The 26,870-nt window shown below is 34.4% G+C and overlaps 1 protein-coding gene across 1 annotated transcript in view; it reads left to right on the top strand.

The window, feature by feature from the left end:
• The window catches only part of BRIP1 (BRCA1 interacting helicase 1), a 115,183-nt gene extending 92,326 nt beyond the window's left edge, over nucleotides 1-22,857 (top strand). The window contains exons 17-20 of the mRNA XM_037163755.2: nucleotides 13,292-13,404; nucleotides 18,138-18,220; nucleotides 21,030-21,263; nucleotides 21,959-22,857. Of these exons, the coding sequence (XP_037019650.2) occupies nucleotides 13,292-13,404; nucleotides 18,138-18,220; nucleotides 21,030-21,263; nucleotides 21,959-22,794 (1,266 nt within the window). The 3' untranslated portion in view covers nucleotides 22,795-22,857. The remainder of the gene's footprint in view (nucleotides 1-13,291; nucleotides 13,405-18,137; nucleotides 18,221-21,029; nucleotides 21,264-21,958) is intronic.
• The last annotated feature ends 4,013 nt before the right edge of the window (nucleotides 22,858-26,870 follow it).

Genomic DNA, 26,870 nt, shown 5'->3' with positions numbered 1-26,870 from the left:
AAAAAGTGTCTCAAAACTGAACACTGAACTCTATGTATCTTGCTAGTCTACATATGTACTTTCATTGATATTTGATGAAAAAGTGGCCACTCTATAAGCCAAAGAAACTTCCTTTATAAGTCACCTAAAATAATGTGTCTATATATAGAGTAATGTAGGTTAAACAGTTTCAGAGAGAGTGGATACAAATGTTAAAACCCTAATTTGAGGTCAACAGCCTGAAGTAGATGGCCTACATTGTCTCTATCTTCTTTTTTTTTTTTCAGATACAAGGGTGAGCAAAATAGGTTTACATTTGTAATACAAATACATAATATAATAATTGGTAAATAATAATACAAGAATAAACTGTTTCACATACTTACAACTATAAATATTTGCCCCCCATATATGCAATGATACATAATGACAGAATGTAAAACGCACCCAAACCTACAATGGGTTTTAGAAATATGGGATAAATAATGACTCCCCACTTACCTCTAATATATGATGCTTTACCATTGTCGTTTTATTTCTTCAACCAACTCTATGAGATAAGGTTGGCGGGATTATTTTCTTTCATTTATAGAGTAATAAATGGAGAAAGGAAGCTAAATCGGGGGTATTGTGATTTGCCCAAGATCAGCCAACTACTAAGTCTCAAAGCCTTGTCTCTGTGCCATATGCTCTTTTCATTATACCTCCTTCCCTTAAAATGGGCTAGAGCAGGGGTGTCAAACTCATTTTCACTGAGGGCCACATCAGCCTCATGGTTGCCTTCAAAGGGCCAAGATAATTTTAGGACTGTATAAATGTAACTACTCCTTAACTGTTAAGGAGCTGACATTACATTCAGGCCTTTGAAGGCAACCTTAAGGCTGATGTGGCCCCTGGTGAAGATGAGTTTGATACCCCTGGGCTATAAGAGTAAGGGGATATATATATATATATATATATATATATATAGAGAGAGAGAGAGAGAGAGAGAGAGAGAGAGAGAGTATTTTCTACAGATGATAGATAATTTAAGCATTTTCAGATTTATTGTGGGTAGCTCAAGTAAATTGCCACAAAGCCTATTACTCTTTTTAAGATATTTTAAATTTAGCCCTCTATAGAATAAGCATATGAAAATTAAGGTTTCTTGCCTGTCTTAAAGTATTAACTGTCTTTTTTTTCCTTTTAATAGAAACAGACTAATTTCTGTTTTTTATTCCTGTGTTCTTTTCTTATCTTGACAAATTGTTTTTATGGTTTAAAAAAATGAAATCTAATGCTGATTTTGCATTATTATTATCTACGGCATTTATTTAGGATTGTTTAAGTGTTACTGAATTACCGATCAACTATTCTGCGTAGTAGTTAAATTATAACCAGGTGAGGCTGAATATGTTAAACACATACAGGGAGGGGCAAAAGTAGGGTCACAGTTGTTCATGTGGTAAAAGACATGCAGGTGATGATTTTTACAATAGCTTTATTGTGTTTCATGTCTCACAACTATAAATCTGCTTTTGCCCCACCTTGTATGTATGTTGAAAACAAGAGATGCCTATTTAAGGGGGATATGTTTTACTCTTTTTCTTGTATTTGAAAATTTTAGGTTATTTTTTCATTACTGACTATTTATAATACAAAGTTTAATACAGGCTTTTCTGCAAAAAAATTTTTTTATTCAAAGCAGCCCTAAAACATGTGTGAGTTAAATTATATTACTATTACTATGTCTGTTACTATTTCTTGATTTTTATTTCTTGGTAGATTATTTTGGTCAATTCCTAACATAACAAGGAGAATACATAACAATTGAAAACGATTTCTACTGTGCCTTTAAAAAAAATTAAATCCGAAAGGGAGGCTGGCTTCTTAACTCTTGGCAGAAACCCATTTTTCCCCATTTAAAAAAAAGTATACTATATTTGGTTAACTTGGTGTTTCAGAAATCTTGAAAATGTGCCAGATGAAATAAAACCAGCTATATTCCTTTTATCTAGCTAAATTATTTCACATACAAGATCTTATGCTGAGTTTAGAACTCTAACCATTGGAATTTATATTGTGATACCCTGATAAAAGTGTTTACACTGTGAGGATATGGAGCGGTAAATGCCTCTAATGCACAGTCTCTGTCTTCCAGATTTGGTTTGCTATAAATGTTTATGTTTTAGGTTCTGTATCTTGGCTCAGGATAAAACTATTCTTCTTGAGTGTTTGCTAGACAAATGTGTTTATTTTTCTGAAGCAAAGTTTTCTTAATATTTTTAATTACTAAGTTTAGCTGATTATTTGTTCTTAGTCTTATTTTGAGAATTGAACTCTTGTGGTAGAGCCGACATACAAGAAAAAATATGTATTCTGCCTGTATTGATTGCTTTTAAGGAGGTATTTATTACTGAAATAATAATACATATTTATAGGAATTGGGATATGAGGCAGCAGTAAAGTGAGGAGATGCATTTATAGTTCCAGCTATTTGTATCACACCATTTACTTCTTTGAAGCGACTTATAAAAATTTATAAAAGGCTACTTTTGAACAGAGCTATTTAAGCCCAACACTGTAGGATTTGACGATGTTGAAAAAACTAATGTTCAAAATTGTGATTTCAGTTTCTAGTTTTTGGTTATTTCATATGAACTACTACTGGCAGTAGTATACTACTTCTTCTGTCTCCAGTAAAACTGAGTCATTGAGGGACTTCAGGAGCATATTGTTTGATCTCAAGTATATTGTAATGTGATGGTAAAATCAGAATTCAAAACCATATAAGCTCCTGCCTGGATGCTATATGGGTGTTTTTACGTAATTCTCTAAGTACCACTTCAGTATTGATTCATCTATCTTTGCTATTCGGGATCTCATCTCAATTTATATCAGATTAGCTTTTGATGCAGAAATATTTTCAGTTGTCTAGAATCTACCACACTAAGATGTATTTTTTTATTCTGTGGGAACTTTGAACTACAGGTATGAAAAAAGTATTTTATGAATTAATGCAATATCTGAATCAATAGGTTGCGCAACTGAAGCCGCAATGGAAGTTAAACAGATTATTTAAATGAATGAGCTAATTGAGGGTTGGCAAATAGTTCAGATTATTTTAAGCTACAGTAAGGGCCTTGCAAAACAAATTTAGGCCAGTCTCTTTGCAACCTCTGATAAAATAATTTGCCGTCTCCCTGCTGTTCACAAACTCCTCCGAAATTACGCATACATTAATTTATTGGGGACGGGTGGGCACTAACTGGTTTAAATTCTTCCAGAGAGTACAATTAAATATCGCTTTCTATTTTGGGAAAGCCTTGTAAAATGTATTTGAAAAGTAATGTTAACTGGTCTAAAAGATCATTTTTCTAAACCACACTTGCTCAGTTTATGCTGTTTGCTTTCTGCCAAAAATTCGAAAAAAACGTTCACAGTTAACGTCCAATACTTTAAACTGTCTGTCTCATTAGGCATTTAAGAAGCACTGGTCAACAGGTATAATATTGTTGGCCTGTACAGCTAATGTGAATGTGCACATGACCTCCCAAATAGATCAAAGACTAATCTCTGTGACAGTTACAAGATGGCAGAGCTTGCCACAGGCCTTTTGCTGCTGCACATTGAAACTGTTTGTTTGGAAAGCATGCCGGCGGGTGAGAGTGAGTTTATAAGGATGAGCAGGTAAAAGTAAAAGGTTGTCTTATGACATTTCCACTAATCCCTTCCAGCCTTCGGTTTACTTAACATTTAGGCTCTTTGCTGGCAGGAGAAACTGGCTTTTTCACATATGCTTTATGTCATTTTAAAATGGGCACTGGTTTTCATGCCTCCTCGGTGAAAAGAGATATGCTGGCTCCCTACTTTTCCCTGATTTGTCCATTGAGTTTTAAAAATCTATTTCTTGAATAATAAAAAATATTTCAAAGTTAACCTTTATATATTTACTTTCAAAAGCTTTTTTCTTCTCACCTAAATTAATTTTAATAGGTCAAATATTGGCAGTATTTTAGATTTTATTTTTTAATATATTTTATTAATTATGCTATTACAGTTGTCCCAATATTTCCCCCTATGCCCCCTCCACCCAGTATCCCCATTCCCTCTGGCAGTCCACCCCTTAGTTCATGTCCATGGTTCATGCATGTAAGTTATTTACTCACAGTTCTGGGTGATAGTTTTCTAGTTTGGTTGTAATGTTTGCTGTGGTTGTGTGAGTAGGTGAGCCGTGTTTACTTATGCCTCCATCTTGACCAGGACCTCATTTACTCTTTGCCATTTGGATTTTAAAGAGTATTTGAAAATTTACAAGAAATTGATGTGATGTATTTATACATAAGTTGATTCATTTTAATGAAAAATAAAAGACCGAGGAAAGATAATATAATTTTGTTTATATAATCTAATAGTTGCTACATCATCTGTTTTATTTATAACTTTTTTTTCCTTAAAAAATGACAGCAGTCATTTTTTGACAACAGTTGCTCTAGGAAACAACTATTGTCATTGGGTACAATGTCATTGAGTATTATAAGGTATTTGTCTGAATATGGTTTAGAGAATTTTGAAAATCTCCAGTTATTATATATGACAAATGATAATTGCCAGGTTAAGAGGAGTAGGGGGATACTCTTAAAGAATATAGAGAAACTGGTTAGGTTTTGAGAGACAGGTAGGAAATGTTTATCTTTCTCAGTTGGGTAGAATTTTTAGTGTTTTTTTCTAAAATATTTTTAGAAGATTATTTACTATTTTTATTGCTTTTAAAAACACAGTTTATGACACAAATAACAGTTAATTTTCTTTATATTCTAGTTATAAAGTTTTAATTTGGAAATGTGACAGATTCTTGTGAGTGGATATAAAATAAAATTTCTTGCCTACCAATTGGAAAGTTACTTGTTAGAAGTGTACTCTTCTGCTTTCTCTCCTAAAGCATGCCCTTTGTGTAAAAAGGTTAATAGTATTATAGATTACTGAAGACTGTTCTTCTTGAGTAGTTCTACAACTTCTTAAAACAATGTTATCTTCAAAGTCCAAAATTTTTTTCAACAAAATTACTCATAACTTTAATTAGGCTTATACTACAAAATATGCTTGTCCAGGAATACTACCTAGGGGAATCTTTAAAAGCTAAACTGAAAGTAGCAATTCATGCCGTTTCTCATTGAATTAACTAGTTGCTAGGAATTATAGTTAATTTCTTTGAGTTTACATACTGTTATTGGTCATTGAATTTCAGAACGATTTCTTATTTTATTTTAAGTATGTCTTTAAAATTATTTATTTATTTATTTATTTATTTATGGAAAGGGGAAGGGAGGGAGGAGTGGGAGAGAAATATCAGTGTGTGGTTACATTTCATGCACCCCCTACTGAGGTCCTGGCCTGCAACCCAGGCATGTACCCTGACCAGGAATCGAACTGGTGACCCTTTAGTTTGCAGGCCAGCACTTAATCCACTGAGCCACACCAGCCAGGGCTCATCCCATTTTTAAATACGAAAAATAAGCCTAACAGAACTGACTACTTCAGATTACTCAAAGAAGCAATTTAGTGTGTTGACTCTAGAGTTTTCACTCTTAAGAGAACAAGCTCTAGATATAGGCAGACCTAGATTAAAATCCCAGCTCTACGCCTTACAGTCTGGGTGATATGCAACATTGCTACTTAGTCTTCTAAACCTTATTTTCCTAATCTGTAAAATGGGGTAGTAATATCTACCTTTTGACTGTTGTGAGGATTTAATGAGGTAACATGTAGTAAGCACTGCACTGCACATGGAACATTATAGGAACTCAATACGTTATTTATCATTTATTATTAATAAGATCTTTGGTTCCAAACTTTTTAATTTTGACTTTCTGTTTAGCTTACTCATTGTCAATTTCTGTTCTTAGTTTATAAATTATTCCTTTAACACAGATTAATCCAATTATCTTCTTCCTTAAACTTCTACTCTTGTCTTCTCTTGGTGGATTTCTGGTTTGCTTCTCTCTGTGACTGGAAACTCTGGAGTGATTTCTTATCTTTTCTCTCTTCAACAAACCCCACATCTACTTCGTCACTTAAATTCCATAGCTCCACAGTGTTACAAACTGGGCTTCTTTTTTATTCTTTTCGCCTTTCCAGGAAGGGCCCTCTATCTGCTCTTGCACCAAATTCATAGCGTATCATCATTTCTCAACTCCTCTTATTTCTATGTGCTATAACCAAAGTTAATATTTTAACACCAATATTTACTTGGTGGCCATTTGTACTCATGTCTTTTCCTGATCTTTGTAAACTCTTAGTAGGCAGAAAATATTTTTAACTCATCTTTGTATATCTAGTGCCTCTCACAGATGCCTTGCATACAGCCAAAACTGTAAATAGAAGTGAATAGAGTGTTTCTTTAAGCTACCAAAAATTTCTTCCCATTATATCAGTTTTCTACTTTAACTGTTATATTTTAAATGTTAATGTTTCTACAGCTTCTTTTTTATTTAGTTTCCTTTTTTAAGCTTTAAGGCATAGTTAACTCCATAGTATTCTTGAGAGCTTAAAATATAAGTTCCTTTTTTTCATTCAATTAGTGTATGAAAAACTAAAATCATAACACACAAATTCCTTTCACTGAGAACTTGCATCTTACTTTTTATAGGAGAGCTTTTTGTAGGAAAAAGCTTATTAACCTATATATTTGAATACTTCAGTCTGAATTTGTGTACCATATATTCTGACTTTGTATAAAAGTAGTCCACTTGTGGGACTTTCGTGAAGACCAGATGAAAGCTGGGTTTGTAGTATCCTTTGGTGTGATCTTGCTTTTAATAGGAATGTAGTTTTAAGCCCTATAGTTAATTCTGGGTCTCTTTGAAAAGGGATATGATTATAATATCTAATTCAATGACTAGAACCTGTGACCTTTTTTTGGTTTATGGGACGATGTTCCAACCAACTGAATCTCACCAGCCAGGGCAGTACCATACAAATTTTAGTTTTAATTACTAAAGTTTTATAATGTAGTTTAACACAAGGAAGTGTGATGCCACCAGGTTTCTCAATATCTCAATATTTGGCTATTCAGGATCTCCTGTGGTTTTACAGAAATTTTAGGATTATTGTCCTATTTTTATGAAAATGCTATTTGAATTTTGACAGGGATTGCATTGAATCTGTAGATCACTTTGGATACTAAGGACATTTTAACAATATTAATTCTTTTTTTTAAAAATTTTTTTATTGATTATGCTGTTACAGTTGTTCTATTCCCCCTTTCATTCCCCTCCACCCTAGCCCCCCATCCCCACTATTACCCCCCCTTTAGTTTATGACCATGTGTCTCAAGTCCTTTAGATTCTATATTTCCCATGCTATTCTTGCCCCCCCCTTCTATTTTCTATCTACTGTCTATGCTACTTATTTTCTGTACCTTCTCCCCCCTTTTCCTTCTCCTCCTCCCACTCCCCTGTTGCTAACCCTCCTTGAGATCTTCATTTCTATGTTTCCACTCCTGATCTAGCTGTCCTTTTAGTTTGCTTTCGTTTTAGGCGTGGTTGTTAATAACTGTGAGTTTGTTGTCCTTTCACTGTTCATGTTTCTTCAACTTCTTTTTCTTAGATAAGTCCCTTTAACATTTCAGATAATAAGGGCTTGGTGATGATGAACTCCTTGAATTTGATCTTATCTGAGAAGCACCTTATCTGTCCTTCCATTCTAAATGAAAGTTTTGCTGGATAGAACAATCTTGATTGTAGGTCTTTGGATTTCATGACTTGGAATACCTCTTTCCAGCCCCTTCTTGCCTGTAAGGTCTCTTTTGAGAAATCTGCTGACAGTCTGATGGGGACTCCTTTGTAGGTGACTGTCCCCCTTAGCTCTTGCTGCTTCTAGGATTCTCTCTTTCATTTTAATTTTGGCTAATGTAATTATGATGTGCCTTGGTGTGGTCCTTCTTGGTTCCAACTTCTTTGGGACTCTCTGAGCTTCCTGGATTTCTTGGAAGTCTATTTCCTTTGCCAGATTGGGGAAATTCTCCTTTATTATTTGTTCAAATAAGTTTTCCACTGGTGGCTGTGCCTTTCCCCCTTCTGGTACCCCTATAATTCGGATGTTGGAGCGTTTAAAGATGTCCTGGAGGTTCCTAAGACTCTCCTCATTTTTTTGAATTCTTGCTTCTTGACTCTTTTCTGTTTGGCCATTATTTGCTTTCTTCTGGTCCACTCCATTGATTTGAGTCCCAGTTTCCTTTTCATTGCTATTGGTGTCCTGTGCAATTCCATTCATTTCAATTAGTTTCGCCTTCTTATATTTGTCTAATTTGTGGGTATAATCAACCAGTTCTGTGAGGATCCTGATCACCAGTGTTTTAAACTGTGCGTCTGAGAGTTTTGCTATTTCTTCATCGCTTAGATCTAAGGGCTCTGGGGCTTTGAGATCTTCTTGAGCTATTTTTGGTCTGTTTGCACCCTTTAAGTGTGAGAAGCGGTGCCTTGGACTCCCAGGTTGCTGGGTTGTGACGCTGTATGTGGGGGCATGGTCAGAGCGGGGAAATGGCGACCCCCTCTGCTGTTTCTGACAGCTGGGTGAGGAGCAGCGCATTTGGTGGTTCACCTGGGCCGGGCCACTCAGAGTTGCTGGGTTATGATACTGTATGTGGAGGTGGGGTCAGAGCAGGGAAATGGCGGCGCCCTCCACTGCTGCTTGCCACGGGGACCCGCCGGGCCGGTCCAACCGCCCACTCCCTCGCCTGTCCGCTTGCGCACAAATGGGCGACCACAGTCAACACGCAGCACCGCTCCCCGCTGGCTCCCCCGCGGTCGCTCGCTCGGTCGCTCACTAGGTCCAACCCTGCGCCTGGATTCCGCACCTGAGTCCGTCTGACCGAGTCCTCCTGTGCAACCCCGCTTCACCAGCCGCTGGTTTCGCCCCTTACCGGTCAGGCTGAAGAATTTGTTGTTAACGGACTTCCGAAAAGTTCAATTTTCCGTGTTCTGGCTGTGTTTTCTGTTGCTAATATTTAGTTGTCTCTAAACTTGGTTGTGTGAGAAGGCATGGCACATCCACCTATGCCTCCATCTTGGCGGAAGTCTCTTAATTCTTCTAATCCATAAATAAATGCAGTATCTTTTCATTTATTTTTGTTTCTTTAATTCCTTCCATCATCTTACAGTGTTCAGTGTAAAGATCTTTTTCCTCTTCTGTTAAATTTATTCCAATGTATTTAATTCCTTTTGATGCTATTGTAAAATGGGGTTGTTTTCCTACTTTGAGGGGCTAGTTTGTTGTTATTGTCTACAAAGACAACTGAATTTTGTATGCTTTTAAAATATTTTTATTTTTAATTAGTTGACATTCAATATTATATTAGTTTCAGGTGTGCAGTGTGGTCGTTAGACATTTACATAACTTTACAGAGCGGTCCACCCAGTAAATCGCATACTCACCTGACACCATGTAGTTATTACAAGGTTATTGGCTATATTCTATATTCTCTATAGAATGTAGGCCAGTATATTGGCCTGTATCCCCAAGACTGCTTTGGAATTGCCTATTTGTATTTCTGAATCCCTTTGGCTTTTTCACCCAGCTCCCCAACTTTCCTCCCACTGGGCAACCCTCAGTGTGTTTTCTGATCTGAGTTTCGATTTTGTTTGTTCATTTACTTTGTTTTTTAAATTTCACATACAAGCAAAATCAAATGATATTTGTCTTTCTGTGTCTGATTTACTTCAGTTAGCGTAACACCCTCCAGGTCCATCTGTGTTGTCACAATGGTAAAAATTCATTCTTTCTTATAGTGGAGTAATATTCCATTGTATATATGTACCACATCATCTTTATCCAATTGTCTGTTGATGGATGCTTAAGTTGCTTCCAAATGTTAGCTATTGTAAATAATGCTGCAACAAACAGGGGCGCATATATACCTTTTTGAATAAGTGTTTGGGTTTCCTCGGATAAGTACTCAGAAGTGGGAGTGCTGGGTCATATGGTAGTTCTATTTTTAATTTTTTGAAGAACCCCCATGTTTTTCATAGTGGCTGCACCAATTTGCAATCCACCAACAGTGCACAAGGGTTCCCTTTTCTCTACCTCTTTGCCAAAATTTGTTGTTTATTGATTTATTGATGATAGCCATTCTGACAGTATGAGGTGTGATATTTCATTTTGTTTTTAATTTGCATTTTTCTGATGATTAATGATGTTGAGCGTTTCTCTGTATATCCATTGACTGTATATCCTCTTTGAAAAAAATGTCTACTCAAGTCTTCTGTGTATTAAAAAATTTTTTTTTTGTCTTTACTGTTAAGTTGTATGAGGTCCTTACATAGAAGGGTGGACAAAAGTAGGTTTGCAGTTCATTCATGTGGATAAAGACATACAGGTTATAATTATTTCAAAAGCTTTTTTAACTCAAAAGAATGTCACAGTGTCACAGTGCTTTATGTATAATCTCGTAAGTGCCGTGGTGATATTGTTTTGAGTTTCTAAAGCTATCACAGTAATTATATAACCTGCATGTCTTTTTCCATATAACAAACTATAAAACTACTTTTGCTCATCCCTGTAATTTGCATATTAACACTTACTGTATGTATCATTGGCGAATATCTTTCCCATTCAGTAGGTTGTCTTTTCATTTTGTTGATTTTTTTTATAAAGTTGATATCATTTTTTAAAATTTTATTTATTTATCTTTAGAAGGGAAGGGAAGGAGAGAGGGAGAGAAATATCAATGTATGGTTGTTTCTTGTGCATCTCCTGCTGGGAATTGGTCCCTGCTGGGAACTGGCCTGCAACCCAGGCATGTGCCCTGACGGGGAATCAAATCACGATCTTTTGGTTCGCAGGCTCATGCTCAATCCACTGAGCCACACCAGCCAGGGCTTGTTGATGGTGTTTTGCTGTGCAAAAACTTTTTAGTTTGATGTGGTCCCATTTGTTTTTATTCTTTTGCTTATCTTGCTGGAGGAGATATATTAACAAATATGACTAAGAGTGATGTCAGAGAGTTTACTGCCTGTGTTTCCTTCTATGAGTTTTATGGTTTTAGGTCTTACTGATTTTATGTCTTGCAACTCGACTAAATTTGTTTGTTCTAATAGGGTTTTTGTTTTTTTTTTTGACAGAGTCTTTAGAGTTTTCTACATATAGATCATGCCATTTGCAAACACAGATAATTTTACTTCTTTCTTTCTGATTCGGATGCCTTTTATGTTTTTTTTTCCTTGCTTAATTGTTCAGGCTAAGACTTTCAGTACTTTGTTGAATAGAAATGGAGGGAGTGGGCACCTTTGTCTTGTTCTGGATCTTAGAGGAAAAATTTTCAGCTCTTTACCATCGACTATGACGTTATATGTAGGCTTGTCTACATGGTCTTTATTATGTTGAGGTACATTCCTTCCATACTGAATTTTTTAATAGTTTGTACTATAAAATGGTGTTAAAGTTGTCAAATGCTTTTTCTGCATTTATTGCGTCAACTGCATCAACTGCATTGAAATGATCATATGATTTTTATCCTTCATTCTGTTACTCTGGTGTATTACATTTATTGATTTATGTATGTTGAACCAATCTTGCACTGCAGGGATAAGTCCCACTTGATTACGGTGTATGGTTCTTTTACTGAGCTGTTCAATTCAGTTTGCTGATATTTTATTGAGGATTTTTATAACTGTTTAGCAAGAATATTGTGCTTACCTGGCTTTGGTGAGAGAACACTGCTGGTCTCCTAAAATGCATTGGGATGTGTTCCCTCTTCTTCAATATTTCAGAAGCATTTGAGAAGGATCAATGTTAATTCTTCCTTAAATGCTTGGTAGAATTCACCAGTGAAACTGTCTGGCCCCGGAATTTTCTTTGTACAGAGATTGTCTTATTAGTACTACAATCTCTTTAAGTATTTTAGGTCTATTCAGATTTTCTATTTCTTCACAACTTACTGATTTGGTAGATTATATGTTTACTGGAATTTATTTATTTTGAGTTTATTCAATTTGGGGCACATAAATCTTCCTAGAAGTCTTTTATGATCCTTTGCATTTTGGTAGTCTCAGCTGTAATCTGCTCTTTCAGTTATAATTTTATTTGAGTTTTTTTTAATTTAGCAAAAGTTTGTCAGTTTTGTTTATTTTTTCAAAAACTAATTCTTAATGTCAATGATTTTTTTTGTTTTTTCTAGTTTATATTTCATTTATTTCTGTTCTCATCTTAATTGTTTTCTTCCTTCTACTAACTTTGAGTTTAGTTTATCTTTTTAAGGTGTAAAGTTAGGTTGTTTATTGCTTTAAACATTTGTTTTAGAACTGGTTTTGCTGCATTCCATAATTTTGATTTCTATTTTCATTTTTACCAAGATACTGATTTTTTAAAATTTCTTCTTTGACCCATTGGTTTGCTCAGGTGTTTGATAATTTCCACATGTTTGTGAATATTCGTTTTCCTCATGTTACTGATTTCTAATTTCATGCTCTAGTGGTTGAAATAGATACTTGATATGATTTCAGTCTTCTCAAAGTTCTGAAGACTAGTTTTGTGACCTAACACATAATCTTTCCTGGAAAATGTTACATGTGTGCTTGAGAAGACTGTGGGTTCTGCTACGGTAGATTTAAGCCATGTTATAACAATAATCACGTTAACCTGAATGGCCTAAATATCCCATAGAAAAAAGCAGAGATTATCAGACTGGATAAACATAAAAGAACGAACTACTGATGAATGAATTCCAAAATCATGATGTTAAATGAAAACAGACAGACATAATTACATGCTGTATGACATTTACATGAAATTCTAGAAAACACAAAACTGCAGGTTATTTTAGTAAACAAGGTCAGCAGAACTGGCAATTAATGGAAAAGGGATAGGAGGGACTTTTGAGGGTGCTGAATATATTCTACATCTTGATTCTTATGGTGATTATATGACTATATATTTATCAAAACTTATTTCCATGTATGTTGAATATTTGTGGATTTTATTATATGTGTATTATTTCTCAATACAGCTTATCATCACATTCCCTAAATTTAAGAATTTAGGGAATGTAAGGATGAGTAGATGACCGAGGTTGGTGAACATACAGCATAGTATATAGATGATGTATTATAGAATTATACACCTAAAATCTATATAATTTTATTAACCAATGGCACCCCAATAAATTCAATAAAAAGTTTAAAAATGAGAAATATTTAAATAAATCGAAACCAACTTAGCACTGAAAGACAAAATCTCTCTACATTACTAAAATGATGTTTGAAATGTTTGAAGTTAATAGGATTTAAAATGAACTTTAATTATCTACTCTATTTTTATTCTAATTGTAAATTATTAGGTTGAACTAAAGCGCCAGTATAATGACCAGCATTCAAAATTGAGAGGTCTTTTACCCGGTCGTCAATGGTATGAAATCCAAGCATACAGGGCCTTAAACCAGGCCCTAGGTAGGTAAGTGAAGTGCAATTTAATACAATGTTACTGTAACATTATCTGTGATCAGGGCTCTGTGTAGAGCTTGTCTTACTACTTTACTCCTTATAATAAAGTTAATTGATTTTTCGTGTTTATGCATTAGTTTATTGTGGTTATTAATATAAATAAACATGTTTCTGTATCTCACTTTTTATTTCTTTTCTTCTACATCTTTATTTCTATTTCTTTTTTAAATTGTTCAAGTACAGTGGTCTCCATTTTCCCCCTGCCACTTCTTCCTGCCCCCCAACCCCACCTCCCACCCTTAGTCATACCCTGCTTTGGTTTTGTCCATGAGTCCTTTTATACGTGCTCCTGACGACCCTTCCAATTTATTTCACTAGAACCCCAGGAACTGGTATCTTTTCAATGATAGATGTCACAAGTGAAAGTTGAAAAGAATCAATGAAATAAATGAAAACCAAAGCAAAACTCAACTTGCTAAAGTTTAAAGAAGGTTTTTGATTGTTCAAACAATGAATGTCACACAAAGGTGTACAGTAAATGTTTATAGAATTTACCAACAAACAATAAAATTTTTACCTCATAACCATCACACTCATGATGATTTTATGGGTAAAAAGTAAACCACTCAAGAAGGGTTAAACCAAACCATGCTTGTGATCCTAAAGAATTAACACTAATTAACAGTAAAATTTAATTATAATACTCCTTTTTCTAAGGATTCTGATTCATTAAGATTTGTACTTTGTGGAACTGGTTTTTAAATCACCATTTTATGTCATAATTCCATATTATAGGATACCAACATTTAATTTTTAAACACTATAATTATTAGATTTTTGATAATCCAATTTAATATTTTATATTTTCTGTTTATGAAATTCTAGTTAGTTTCAACTGTTCAATTTTTTTCTGTGTGGCTGTAAGGCTTTTAGATATATCAAATAAATGAATACAGGTTAAGAGTAAAATCATGAAAACATGACCATCTGACATATTTTCAGTTCATTCAGAAGACCCACAGCTAACCATTATCTGACCTAGCCAAATTCAGAATGTGGATTTTTTTTTCAAGTATCTCATTCACTCACATTAGCCCATTTATACATAAGCAGACCAGAATGCATTAAAGTTCATATTTACGTATAGCTGATGACGTAGGACTGCTACCGCTGGATGTAAGTCCCAGAACACATCATCCCTCCCTTCCCCCTTATTTCGGACTGGTGTCCTGTGGGTGTTTCACTTCAAACTGAATGATCGAGCGCTATCGTTAATATGCTGACCTCGTTAAGCTATTTCCCTTCTCTGCCTAGGAAGTGCATTGATACTTGGCACCAAGTTGCACTGCAAGCTGTTCTTGAAGCACTTCGTCTGCTTACTTCGTCTCTTCCTGTCCATTGACCTGTCTCGTTTTGTTTTGTTGGAATTTTAATGTTCAGCAAATAGTTTTGAGGGGAGCTAAATACTCGTTTAAAATTCCTGACTTAATTTTAGAAAAATATTCTCACTTACTTGATTATTTTTCCTTGTAATATAAGCAATGCCTTAAATTTCAAGAAACCATTTGAAGCAAAAGTATAGCCATGTGCCACATGACAACATTTTGGTCAAAAATGGAGCATGTATACGAGGGTGGTCCCGTAAGAGTAGAGTGGAGATTTCTTATAAGAAATGGAAGGATATATAGTTCAGGAGGACTTTCTGTTTTCTCTAATGGGAGCAATGTCTGTGGGGCTTAGAATAGATTACCTCACACTCACAATCACAGTACCTCAATTTTAAGTGTGCAGATTACATCCCAGTGAGTCAGCCCCTGACCTGTTTTAGCACAGAGGAGCCTGTCCCTCCACCACTACGTGCTAGAGGGTGTCACAGCCCTCCCAAATCTAGCCCGATGGTCTTCAGAGTTCACTGCTATAAATTGTTTGTTGAGGACCTGAGAGCCTGCACTAGGACGCAGGTCCACGGGAGCTATTGAATAAGAAGTCAGTGCCACTGCCAGTTCAGTAAATCTTTCTGTGGTAGTGTGGAGTCAGCTTGTGCCTGTATTTTGGAAGTAATTGCAGGTTATAATAATGTAAAGTATAGATAAGTTTTATTTCTTCCATCAATTCAATGCCAGAGAGAGCCCTTTATGCCAGATATGCTCAGTGGAACCACAAATAATTTTCCAAAGTCAGAATACTGAGTTCTCAGTTTTATACCCTCTACATGTTTCTACCCTCTTTTTTTTTTTTTTTTAATGAAAACCAAAAAGTTTCTAATCTGACTTCTGCTCCAACATGCAATAGCCCAAACTACATGGCCATGGCAATCCCCTATGTTCCTTTTCTCTCTGTCTTGATTTCTTATTCCTACTGATTCTCAGGCTACCTTTCACTCCCTCCTGACAGTTGCCATTAAGGTGATACACACCTTCCCCCATCCAGTTTCTTCTTGGTAATTACAGTCAGTGCAAACCACATCCCTGTCCATGAAGCAGCATGGACAGCTTTGATATTCTAAACTACATAGTAGTGCACAGTACTGTCCCAGGCTTCACCATCGACACTACTCAGTCATCCACTCACTCAGAGCAACTTCCAGTCCTACCAGTTCCACTCATGGTAAGTGCCCTGTATAGGTGTATCATTTTATCTTTGATACCATGTTTTTACGGTATTTTTTGTTGTTGTTTACATACACAATACACAAGTATTTGTGCCACAGTTGCCATAGTATTCAGTACATGTTTGTAGTCTAGGATAGGCTATACCATCTAGCAAAAATTTGCACAGTGCGCTCTCTGACGTGTGCAGAATGACAAAATCACCTACTGACGCATTTCTCAGAACGTATCCTCCTCGTTAAGGGGTGCATGACTATACATTTGCATCTCACTTTGTCATTTATAAACATTTTTACATACACTATTGTGATAGATGAAATTACTGGTACTTATCTAACTTCACATAGCTAGTAGATGGAGCTGAACATCTTGGCTCCGCCTCTTTTTAAAACCTCAACACCTGTTTTTCTCATTCTTATACCTTACTTCCATCCAGTAAAGTTCTCACTATTAAACATAATGTCACTATTAAACTATTAAACATACTATGTCCTTTCATTACTCTCTGCCTTAGTGTACAAGTTACCATACAATTCATTTGGCAAGTGTGCCAGTCAAAACCTAATTGAAAATCATGTCCTTTATGAAGATTCTTTTTACTTCTAAAACTAAAGTTATTTATTCTTTAGGAAACCCATAGCATTTTATATATTATCTCTATTAGAGCATATATCTCATTGTATTATAATAGCCTGTTATTTCTCTGTCTCCTTTCCTAAATGTGTATTACACGTTTTTGCATTCTTCATAACCGTGTCCCAGCTGGGGGCATAGATGCTCAATTAACCTTTGTTGAACGATGCCAGGCTCCATGCTTGTTTTCATTACACCACATCGGTCAAAGAGCTTCTAGAGCCTCAAAACATACTTTTCTAAACCTAATGAAAAGCACGTGTTTGTAATATTGATATATGATACTGTAGTTTTAGTATTTTATTAATTAAAAATGCTTAGCTCAACTGTGACTGTACTGATTTGAAGGGAAACAGTATCAACAAGTAACAACTTACAAAGATATGTGTCCATTTAAAAATCAAGTAAATATTTTACATCATTTGATAAAACTCATAATGCGTATTGATTGACATAAACAGTGCTTGTGCTCAGGCCCTCGCCTTACAGGGGATCTGCCCAAAGGGTCTGAAGTAAACAGAAACAAATTTGTGTTTAAAAAGTGTTGTCTTTTTTTTTTTAAGGCCACGTGGGACTATTAGTGTATTTGAAGTAATACAAGTCCATGAAATGTAATAACAGCCTTTGGGAATGGACCAGATGGTTTTGTGGCTAGGTTACAACTGCACTATGAATTTCCTAACAGGGCTGCTTTACTAAAAGTATAATCTTTGTCTCAAGTGGGCATAATTCATTTGAGGGAGGCAGTAGGAAAACCATGGGAAAATGAAAAGGTGAACCCTTTGTCTCTGAACTGCTTTGTTAAATGCCTTTCTTTCATAGGGCAGATTTCTCTTATTCCATGGATATGGAATAAGAAAACTGGAGTTTCAACCCAAAAGAAAGGAAGAGAATTTGCAAAATTCTCAATGTGTCAGGAAGGGAAACCCGCAATGACAGCCGTGCAGCAGCCCCCGGGTCCCGTCCTACTCAGTCTACTTTGGTTTCTGAGGGCTTTACCATATTGGGAAGAATTTTTACAACTGTGGCAAAGCTTGGGAACTAATTAATGATAGAAAAGATAGAGATTAGCAAAAAAAAAAAAAAGGTGGAGATGGTTATTAACTCCAAGGAAGACAACAAATCTTATACTAGAAGGGAAATAAAATCATAGTGCACCATGTCACTCACCTTTGTAAAGGGTAATACCCTGAATATTGATTTATACAAGAATTGTGATACAAGTCCATTGGAGTAGAGACGTGATGATGAAGCAGTAATATAAGATGAATGGAGTCAATACGCAATTTATAAAGGTCAAAAGCCAAGAAGTGGCAGTGGTCATAGTAGTCATAGTAGAAATAGTAGTTTCTATAACCTTGTTCATAGTAACGAGTTTGATGAGAGGAATATAAATCAAAGACATATCATTGATTTTTCTCAGTATTTTATCTGTCCCATTAGAAATTTAGCTTTATTTTCAAAGTTATGTTTATTTTGCTTTCTTCCTAATTTTTTATAGATGTATTCGACATAAAAACGATTGGGGAGCTCTTATTCTAGTGGATGACCGCTTCAGAAGTAATCCAACTCGATATATATCTGGTGAGATTCTCAGCTGGGCTTAGAGTAACAATAAATAACAATCTTTAGTGACTTCTACTTTTAAAGAATCAGAGAATGTTTTAATTAAATTTATTGGGGCAACATTGGTTAATAAAATTATATAGGTTTCAAGCGCACAGTTCTGTGATAGGCCATCTGTATATTGCATTGTGAGAATTTGAATATTTAGATCAAACATGGAAAATTAATATTGACTGAAAATCTAGGCTTTTAATGCTTACGTGTTTGCAAAAAATCTTTATAGAGGAGAATCTGGTTAGTTATCAACATAGTATTAATCACTTAGGATACTTCAGTTTTATGGAATGTGGGATCTGACTTAGTACCATAATAATTTACTTAGCATTATCAGGGAAAAGCTGTTCTACAGAAATGAATTTTCTAAGCAATGTCAAGTTTTTACATTTAAGCATACAGGCACATCTGCTTTGGCTGCTTAGGGTTCTATATTCTCTCATTCTGGGTTATGTCGAAGTTGTTGCTGTGTTTATTGGTTTGTTTAGAAATGCTTTAGTTACTCTAGAGTTTATGTTAGTCAGAACTAAGATTTTATAAATGGAAAAACACCACTGCATGCTGCAAAGTGAAATAGGTGGCCGTTTTTTCCCCACTGGAACAATGGTGCAAATGTTGTATGCATTTAGCAGAAAACACACTTTGAATTTAGATCTTTTCCTGGGATAGTGGTATGTGGTAGGATACTCTGTGGTGATGCTGGGAATTATAAAATAGCTTCATGTTAGATGATTTTACCCAACTGTAAGCTAATGTAAGTGTTCTGGGCACATTTAAGGTAGACTGGGCTCAGCTGTGATCTTTGGGAGATTAGGTGTATTAAATGCATTTTTGACTTAGCCATATTTTCAACTTAGTGTGGGTTAATTGAGAAATGACCCCATTATGAGTCAAGAAGCATCTGTCGTTTTTTTTGTTGTTTTTTTTTTTTTGCAGTAACACAGTCCCTTTAGAGGCAATACCAGGAATCCATCAGTTGTTAAAGAACTGTTGGAATTATTTGCATCTTTATTATTATCTTTACTGCTAGAAAGTTCATACCACACTATAACGAAAAGATGCTAAATTTTAAATTTGTTTCAAATTAGTTACCTATGGGTATGGTATGGACTAGACTTTTTTCATTTCAGAGCCTAATTAGTATATTTAGCTTGATGTCAAAACATACCCACCTGGATTAAAACAGCAAATGCTGGTTTATTAGTCTTCTGCCCTTGTATGTAGAGCAAGCCATTGTGCTTAGGTCAACACATAATTAAAAGCAAAACGTTACGTGCTTCTGTTTAGTCAGCAGGTGGAGCTCAGATTCTTTCAAGTCTCAAAAGCTAACTGACATTTTACACTGAAAAGGCTTACTTTGATTACAAAATACTCGAAATGGAAGAGGTAACTATAATACAAAAATTTCTTCATTTTGGAAAATTTCATATTTTTATGTGGTGTATTTTTATTTTCTTCTAGCAACCAAAAATAAAGAACTTGAAGGGAAATGATTATTTACTTCTTTCTTATTTCAAAATCTAGAACTTAAACTTTTTTACCTTATAGTTCAGATTTGCTGATTTTTTTAATTAATTTTTAATTATTTCTGTATGGTTTTGTTTTATTTTTTCTGAGACTCAAAGTGTGAACTCTTATTTAGCCAATAAAAACCACAACATACAGATTTCTTTTGATGACTGATTTCTGTTTAAGTTCAATATTTCTAAATATAGATTTAAAGAAAAACTTCATTAAAACAACAAACTAAAGGAATGTATTTGAAATAGAAATGTAGTAGGTAGTTCAAGTTGTTTGAAGAACTGTCTTATCTTTCTTTGAACTTAAAAAATCATAGTAACTTTTTCAACTACTTGAAAAGGTGATAATTTTAGTAATATTAGCAGAGAACATTGATTTTCTAAAAGTTCAAATATCTGATTTTGAATTTCATTCTGAAGTGAGTCACACTATAAAACACCTTAGCCCTGGCCAGGTGGCTCAGCTGGTTAGAGCATCATCCCCATACACGAAGATTGCAGGTTTGATCCCTGGTCAGGTAAGAATCAATCAATGAGTGCATAAATAGGGGGAACAGCAAATCCATGTTTCTTTCTCTAAAATCAATACAAAAAATAAACACCTTATATTCAATATGGTTCATTTTTATGCAGTTTTCATATGTCACTGGTCAAATTTTGTCCCTTGCAACTTGATTATTTATATTTTAAAAACAATGTAATATTTAGAGGGGACATGATTTACTCATAAAAAAGAGTTATTCCTTTTATCCTCCAGGATAGTTTAAGACATATTTGGAATCAGGGGAAAAGAGGAACAAAAAAACCTGTGAGACAGGAATGTTGAACTTGTTTTTGCAAAAGGAGTCAAATTTAGAAATTCGGAATGCAAGGTTGTGTTGTTTGCAACTTCTAGTTTCCCTACAAATGAAAGACAGGCAATTTTTGTGGGCAGTTGTGAAATTAGATTCAAATGAGCTCTTATTCCCCAGTTATTCTAAACTGACAAATAAAAATCTCCCCCTTCCTACTCTGTCCCCCTGGCCTCTCCCCTCTCTGCATTTGAGGATCACTGGGTATAAAGGGAAACGCTACCGAAATATGCGCATCTTGTACACGTGAAGGTAAAAAGGCAGGAAAAGTATTGAGAACCATTCCATATGCTCTAAATTCTAGGTTACTTTATTAGAAAAATTATCCAAGTTTTTTCTTGGCACATAATATCTTAATACTGAAGTAACTAAAGTTTTTCCCTGGGTCTACTTTTTTCTTAGGACTTTCTAAATGGGTCCGGCAGCAAATCCAGCACCATTCAACCTTTGAAAGTGCACTGGAGTCCTTGGCTGAATTTTCCAAAAAACACCAAAAGGTCATTGATGTACCCAAAGAGAACAGAAAGTCTATTCCGTACAGTGAGTCTACACTTGAAGTGGCGTGTTTGAAGGACAGTACCTCAGTTTATGTATCAGAAGCAGCAAGTCCTCTATCACCAGAAAATCCCAGGGAAGGTAAAGCAAAACTGTGTATCCAAGAACCACAATGTCCTAAAATGAATAACTGAAAGTCCTTTACTAGCAGGTGACATCAGATCCAGAAAGTACAGAAAAGTATGAAAAGTTCTGTCCATTCACATTTGATAGTGTCTAGTTTATAGATAATCCTCTTACATGAATTTTGTAGTTTTGGGAAATGAAAGTCATTTATTCTAAATGATAGAAAATACTTAAAAATACACTAACTATAATGGTCCATATCAGGGATTGGCAAACTATGGCCTGTGACCAAATTTGGCCTACTCTCTGTTTTTATAAATAAAGTTTAATGGAACGCAGTCACGCCCGTTCATTTGCATATTATATACAAAGGCCAAGGTGAGTGATGGCATGTATTACACTGGACCAGCACCACTGAGTAGTTGCAGCAAATACAACATGACCCATAAAACCTAAAATATTTACTGTCTGGCCTGTGATAGAAACAGTTTGCCAAATTGTGGTTTATATCAAGGAATATTTCAATTGTTTTAATTAGTATATAATAGTATATAAATTTGTAGTATATTCTTCTTCTGCAATAAATGTTATAGTGAATTCAAGGTCATTGTATTGGTAATCAGGAAACCTAAGTTTGAGACCAGGTTTGATTACTAACCAGTTTCGTGTTAGGACAGAAAGTTAACATTTTTTAATTTTTGTATTCATAGATGATTCAGTATTATTAGAGAAGTCTGGCCAGGCAGTGCAAGAAGAAAACATTGTGATTTCCAGATCCGCAAGCCCAACCTTCAACAAACAAACAAATAGAGTTAGCTGCTCGAGCTTTAATTCTTCAGGACAGTATCATACTGGTAAAATTCTGACCACAACACCCAAGTTTAGGTCATCAGAGGACTGTGTCTCTCGTTCTTCCACTTTCAAAACAGAAAAGGGTTGTAAAACTGGCTTGCCACTCATTGATAAATCTGAGTCCCCATCTCAAAGAGTAAACGCATCATCTGAACCAGGCTCTCAGTCAGAAACCGCTGTTTCATCATTAAAGATTAATGCCGCTCTTCTTAAAAACAATCATTCCAACCAGCTACTCTGCAGTGAAGAAGCCCAGGATCCAGACATTGAATTGTCTCCAGTAAGTGAAGAAGACAGACTTTCTACTTCAAATAGAGCTTTTGAAGCAGAAGCAGAAGATGAATCTATCTATTTTACACCTGAACTATATGATCCTGTAGATGCAAATGGAGAAAAAAATGAACCAGCTGAAACTGGTAGAAATAATTCAAATTGTGTTTTAGCTGAAGAACTTTTTGAGATTAGGACTGTGACAGAAGTAGATGCAGTCAGGGAGAGGAAAGCCAGGGATTGCACAGACACAAGGTCAAATGGAGCCGCACGTATTAGAGAAAGCAAAGTTGATAACATTGCTAGTAATATAGGAACAACTCACAAAAATGAATCAGAACTGGAGGAAACTCATGAAATGGAGATAAAGAACTTTGAACAGTCTCCTTCCCAAAATAAAGGTGTGTTCCCTGGTGTTAGATAGTAATACTTAACTGTCAAGCTATAAATACATGTTGTTGGACTTATATTAAACTCCATTATGAATGATGTCTTATACATTGGCTAAGTGGTTATCTTTTTTGGTAATTTGAGATATAGTTTTTACTTTAATTCATTGTCATTACAGTTTTAAAAGTATTACTTTCAGAAATTTAAGTTTTACTACCCTTGAGTCTTGATAAATTGATTCATACAAAATGTTTTCCTTACCTAAGTGCAATTCAAAATCAATCTAAAAGATACACAATTGTCTAGGGCATTTGAAATTTTACATAAGTATTTGTATTTTGTAGTTGTCTTCATTCATTTGTTTTCATATGATGCATAAAAATTAATAGCAGTCTAATTTAGCCATGTTTCACTATAGATTGTTTTTCCTCAAATTAGCCTGACTTTTTTTTTTTAGAAATTAAAGTTCTCTTGAAAACTTTATTCCTTTATTAAGCTGCCTAGTAATTAGTAATTAAGAATTAAGGAAGAAAACTACATACATTTTAAATTGACATTATTTTACATTTGTTTAATAAACTAAAATCAAGCATGTTTTAAGCAAACCTATATAAAGTTATAAAATGCCAAATGAAGGAGACCAAATTTTCAATTCTAATTATCTATTATCTAATTATCTAATTCATAATCATTGGGGGGGTGACACGTTCTGACATTGACATAAGGGCTGTTTTGCAGCTGTTAAGAGAGAAAACCTCATGTAAATTTGGTAAGTACATGTCAACATGTAACTGTTGCTGAAAGATGTTTCTTTAAAGCTCAATAAGTCTTTCTGTAAGTTTTGACTTTATGTTTTCGTGAATGAAGCTATAGTGCTTATCAAAAACGGTTATAAAACATACTCTGACATCAATCCAAAATTACATTCACTGATCTTTTTCTAAGAAGCATCTGTTATCTTGTGGGCATTTAGGCTTCTTGTGAGTAATGTAAATTGAAAATGTAGGCATTCAAGTTGTAGATGTGGTTTATTATTTTTACATCAAAATTCCCGGCAATCAGATTTTTAATATTTATTTGGATAAATGAATTTTTATATATGTATATGTTTACTTTTATTTTGATGGTGTTTAGAATGAATACAGCTTAACTCTTTCCATAGGCCAAGATGTTACAATTCTAAGCATAATTCAAAGAAATTTAAATTGATAATTCATTAGTTAAAGAATTTATCTATAGATTGGGATGTATTATAGCCCACCTAATATTACATATTTCTTTAGTTCTGTGAGTAGTGAGTTGTAAAACATTATATTAGAAGGTCATTTCAAAATTGTTTTAAAAGGATATAATCATTTCTCCTCTCTGGTATAGTTTTTAATACATAGGTAAGGTTAGTGGGGTCATAGAAAGATACCAGGTGGAGGAGGAAAAGAGACTTTGGTTCTTCTTGGCTCTGCCCATAGTCACTTACTCATGTTGACAATTACTGTGCCTTTTGGGTAATATTTTTCACTGTGAAATGCAGAATTTAGTACTATAAAATCATGCAAGTCCCTTTTAGCTTTAAAAATCTATAATTTCAAGGAGTATATGTTATTTTATCCTGATTTAATTTTCAATTGTTTTAGTTCTAAAATTAGTAAAGTAAAGCATTTTATAGACTAGGTGAAATAAGACTCATCTGCCTTTAGGAAGTAATTGTGTGAATATATACATAATAACTTGGGAAGCAAGATATTTACTGTGACAGTGCTGTGCTTAAAACAGTTTGCACCCTGAAGATTGCCTTTAGAAGAATTGGTAAACTACATGAGAAAAAGCAAGCACATTATTTTTTAGTCATACCTTAGTGTTATTATTCAACTTAATCTCAAATAAATACCATCCCCTTTCCCTGGGTAATATATATATTCCTTCCAACTTCTGCCCAAGGCTAAAAATTTCTATTACCTATAACATATGTAGAGATGTGCCACAGCTTTTAGTAAATCTAAGAGGTGTTTCAAAAATTTTGAAATAGGTATGTACTTACTGGTATCTCTTTATATCATAACTTTGACCAAGATGATACTGCAAGAAGTAAAGTACTAGTCTTTATAATAGAGTAGGAGGTAAAATATTTTCATCGGTGATTACATGCTTTTTAAAGAGATATTTTAAAGAGTTAAATAAATTAAAACGGGTAAAAGCATTTAAAAGAGTATCTGGCATGTGGCAGGCCATCAGTTATTAGCTAGTAAATCAGTCATATACTGGAGCGCATGCTTGCTTTGTATGCCGCTTTTCCTGATGGTGATGAGGAAGATACAGATGAACCAGCAATAAAAAATCACTGTGCGGTAGGAAGGAAAATTTATTTGGTTTATTCTCTAAGACTTTTTGAGATATTTAAGATAGAAATTGCTTATCAGATAATTTGCTTTACCCATTTTATTCATATGAAATAATTATCTAATACTGAATTTATTCAAGGGCTGAAAGTATGTAGAGTATACAGGCCACGAACCAGGAAAACTACCATTTGGACAAAGGGCTTTATTCATGGAAGAAAGGTACAATGTAAAGAATAGATGTTTCCTGTTTTGACTTTCGAAATTTAGATGAATCATTTAAAACTTGTTATAGCTGTGTTGGAAATTAATGACCACTCTGACTATGCTACTACTATGCATTTAATTATTACATGTGTTTTTTTTTTATTTGGCACTGTTTCAAAGCTCACATAAGGCTTTGTTTTTGGTTTTCCTTATGATCTTTCAAGACATTAATTTTTTTAAGGCTTTCCTGTGATATTTTCCTGCAGTATGACTTTGTCATATTATTTCCCTATAATAAAATGCATCGAAACTTTCATTCTTTAGGATTGCCGATAAAATTTCATGAAGTCAAAGTGCCTGATGTAAAATCAGGCACTGCCCAAGGCTGAAAATTTCTGTTACTTATAATGTATGTAGAGATGTGCCACAGCTTTTAGTAAATCTAAGAGGTGTTTCAGAAATTTTGAAATAGGTATGTACTTACAGGTATCTCTTGAAAATCACTTGAAAGACTGGTTATTGGAGTCCCTCAATCTCAGCGATGTCGTTTTTTTTGTATGTGATTACCACACACTCACTCTTGCTCGTGCTCTTTTTAATCTCAGATTTATTAATGAGCTCAAAAAGATTTTACTTTAACTTTCATGAATTCTTGGTAATTCTTTTGATCTATCTTTATAGACAAATGCAGTCAATCTTTTGTAAGTAGAAAGTCAATATTCTGAAATTTCTTAATAATAAAAAATAAATTTAGAACTGTATCAGACAGCTGATGTCTAAGGAAGCTAAAACCGTTACGTGAAGTATCTGTGCAGCTATTGAACGTACAAAAAAAGAACATCCCCTCAGGACACGGAAATTTAGACAGATGACCTAGGCTTATTGATTATCTAGCCTTAAATGATTTTCATGCCTACCAAACCAAAAAAAAAAGGAATTTTGTTTCTTAAGCTTTCGCTTGATAGAACAAACCATTAGCTGCCTGGCTTCCTGTACTCTACAAAAGAGCCTTGTTATAATATCCAAGGGATCCAAGCCAGTGGATCTCCTTATTGAACCTTCTAATAATGAAGTGCTTTCAGTAGCTAAACTCTTGGACTAGGTCCAAAACAACCCATCTTATACCAAGTTCCACTCTATAATAAACAGCTTCAATGTATTTAGAAGGAAAACAAAAGCTGTATGAAACTTACTATTCTCAGAAATTGACCTTTGAAAATCTAATGGTCATATTGATTAAAGGGAGTATTTGTTAACAAGGCAAAGTCATAGAGATGTCTTAGTATTCTTCATAACATATTTCTATTTTTTTAAATCTTGGTCTTTTCTAAGCAGTTTACATGATTTTGATTCTCAATTTTTTCCCAGAAAACTTTATCATTTCACATTAAATTATTTTACACCACTGTTTATAAAACTTGATATTAAAATATTTCAGTTGGTTTCTTGCTATTATGAAGTTTGAGATTGTATAAGTAGAATATTATTTATGCACACTGTTAGGTGCCATCATTTATATATGATTCATAGTCATTGAAAAGATTTAATGGTATTAAATACTGATTGTTAT

Source organism: Artibeus jamaicensis, unplaced genomic scaffold, assembly GCF_021234435.1.
Source record: "Artibeus jamaicensis isolate MK-2021 breed Jamaican fruit bat unplaced genomic scaffold, CSHL_Jam_final contig_1998, whole genome shotgun sequence".
Classification (NCBI taxonomy): Eukaryota; Metazoa; Chordata; class Mammalia; order Chiroptera; family Phyllostomidae; genus Artibeus; species Artibeus jamaicensis.
This window is presented reverse-complemented; position numbering and strand designations above follow the sequence as displayed.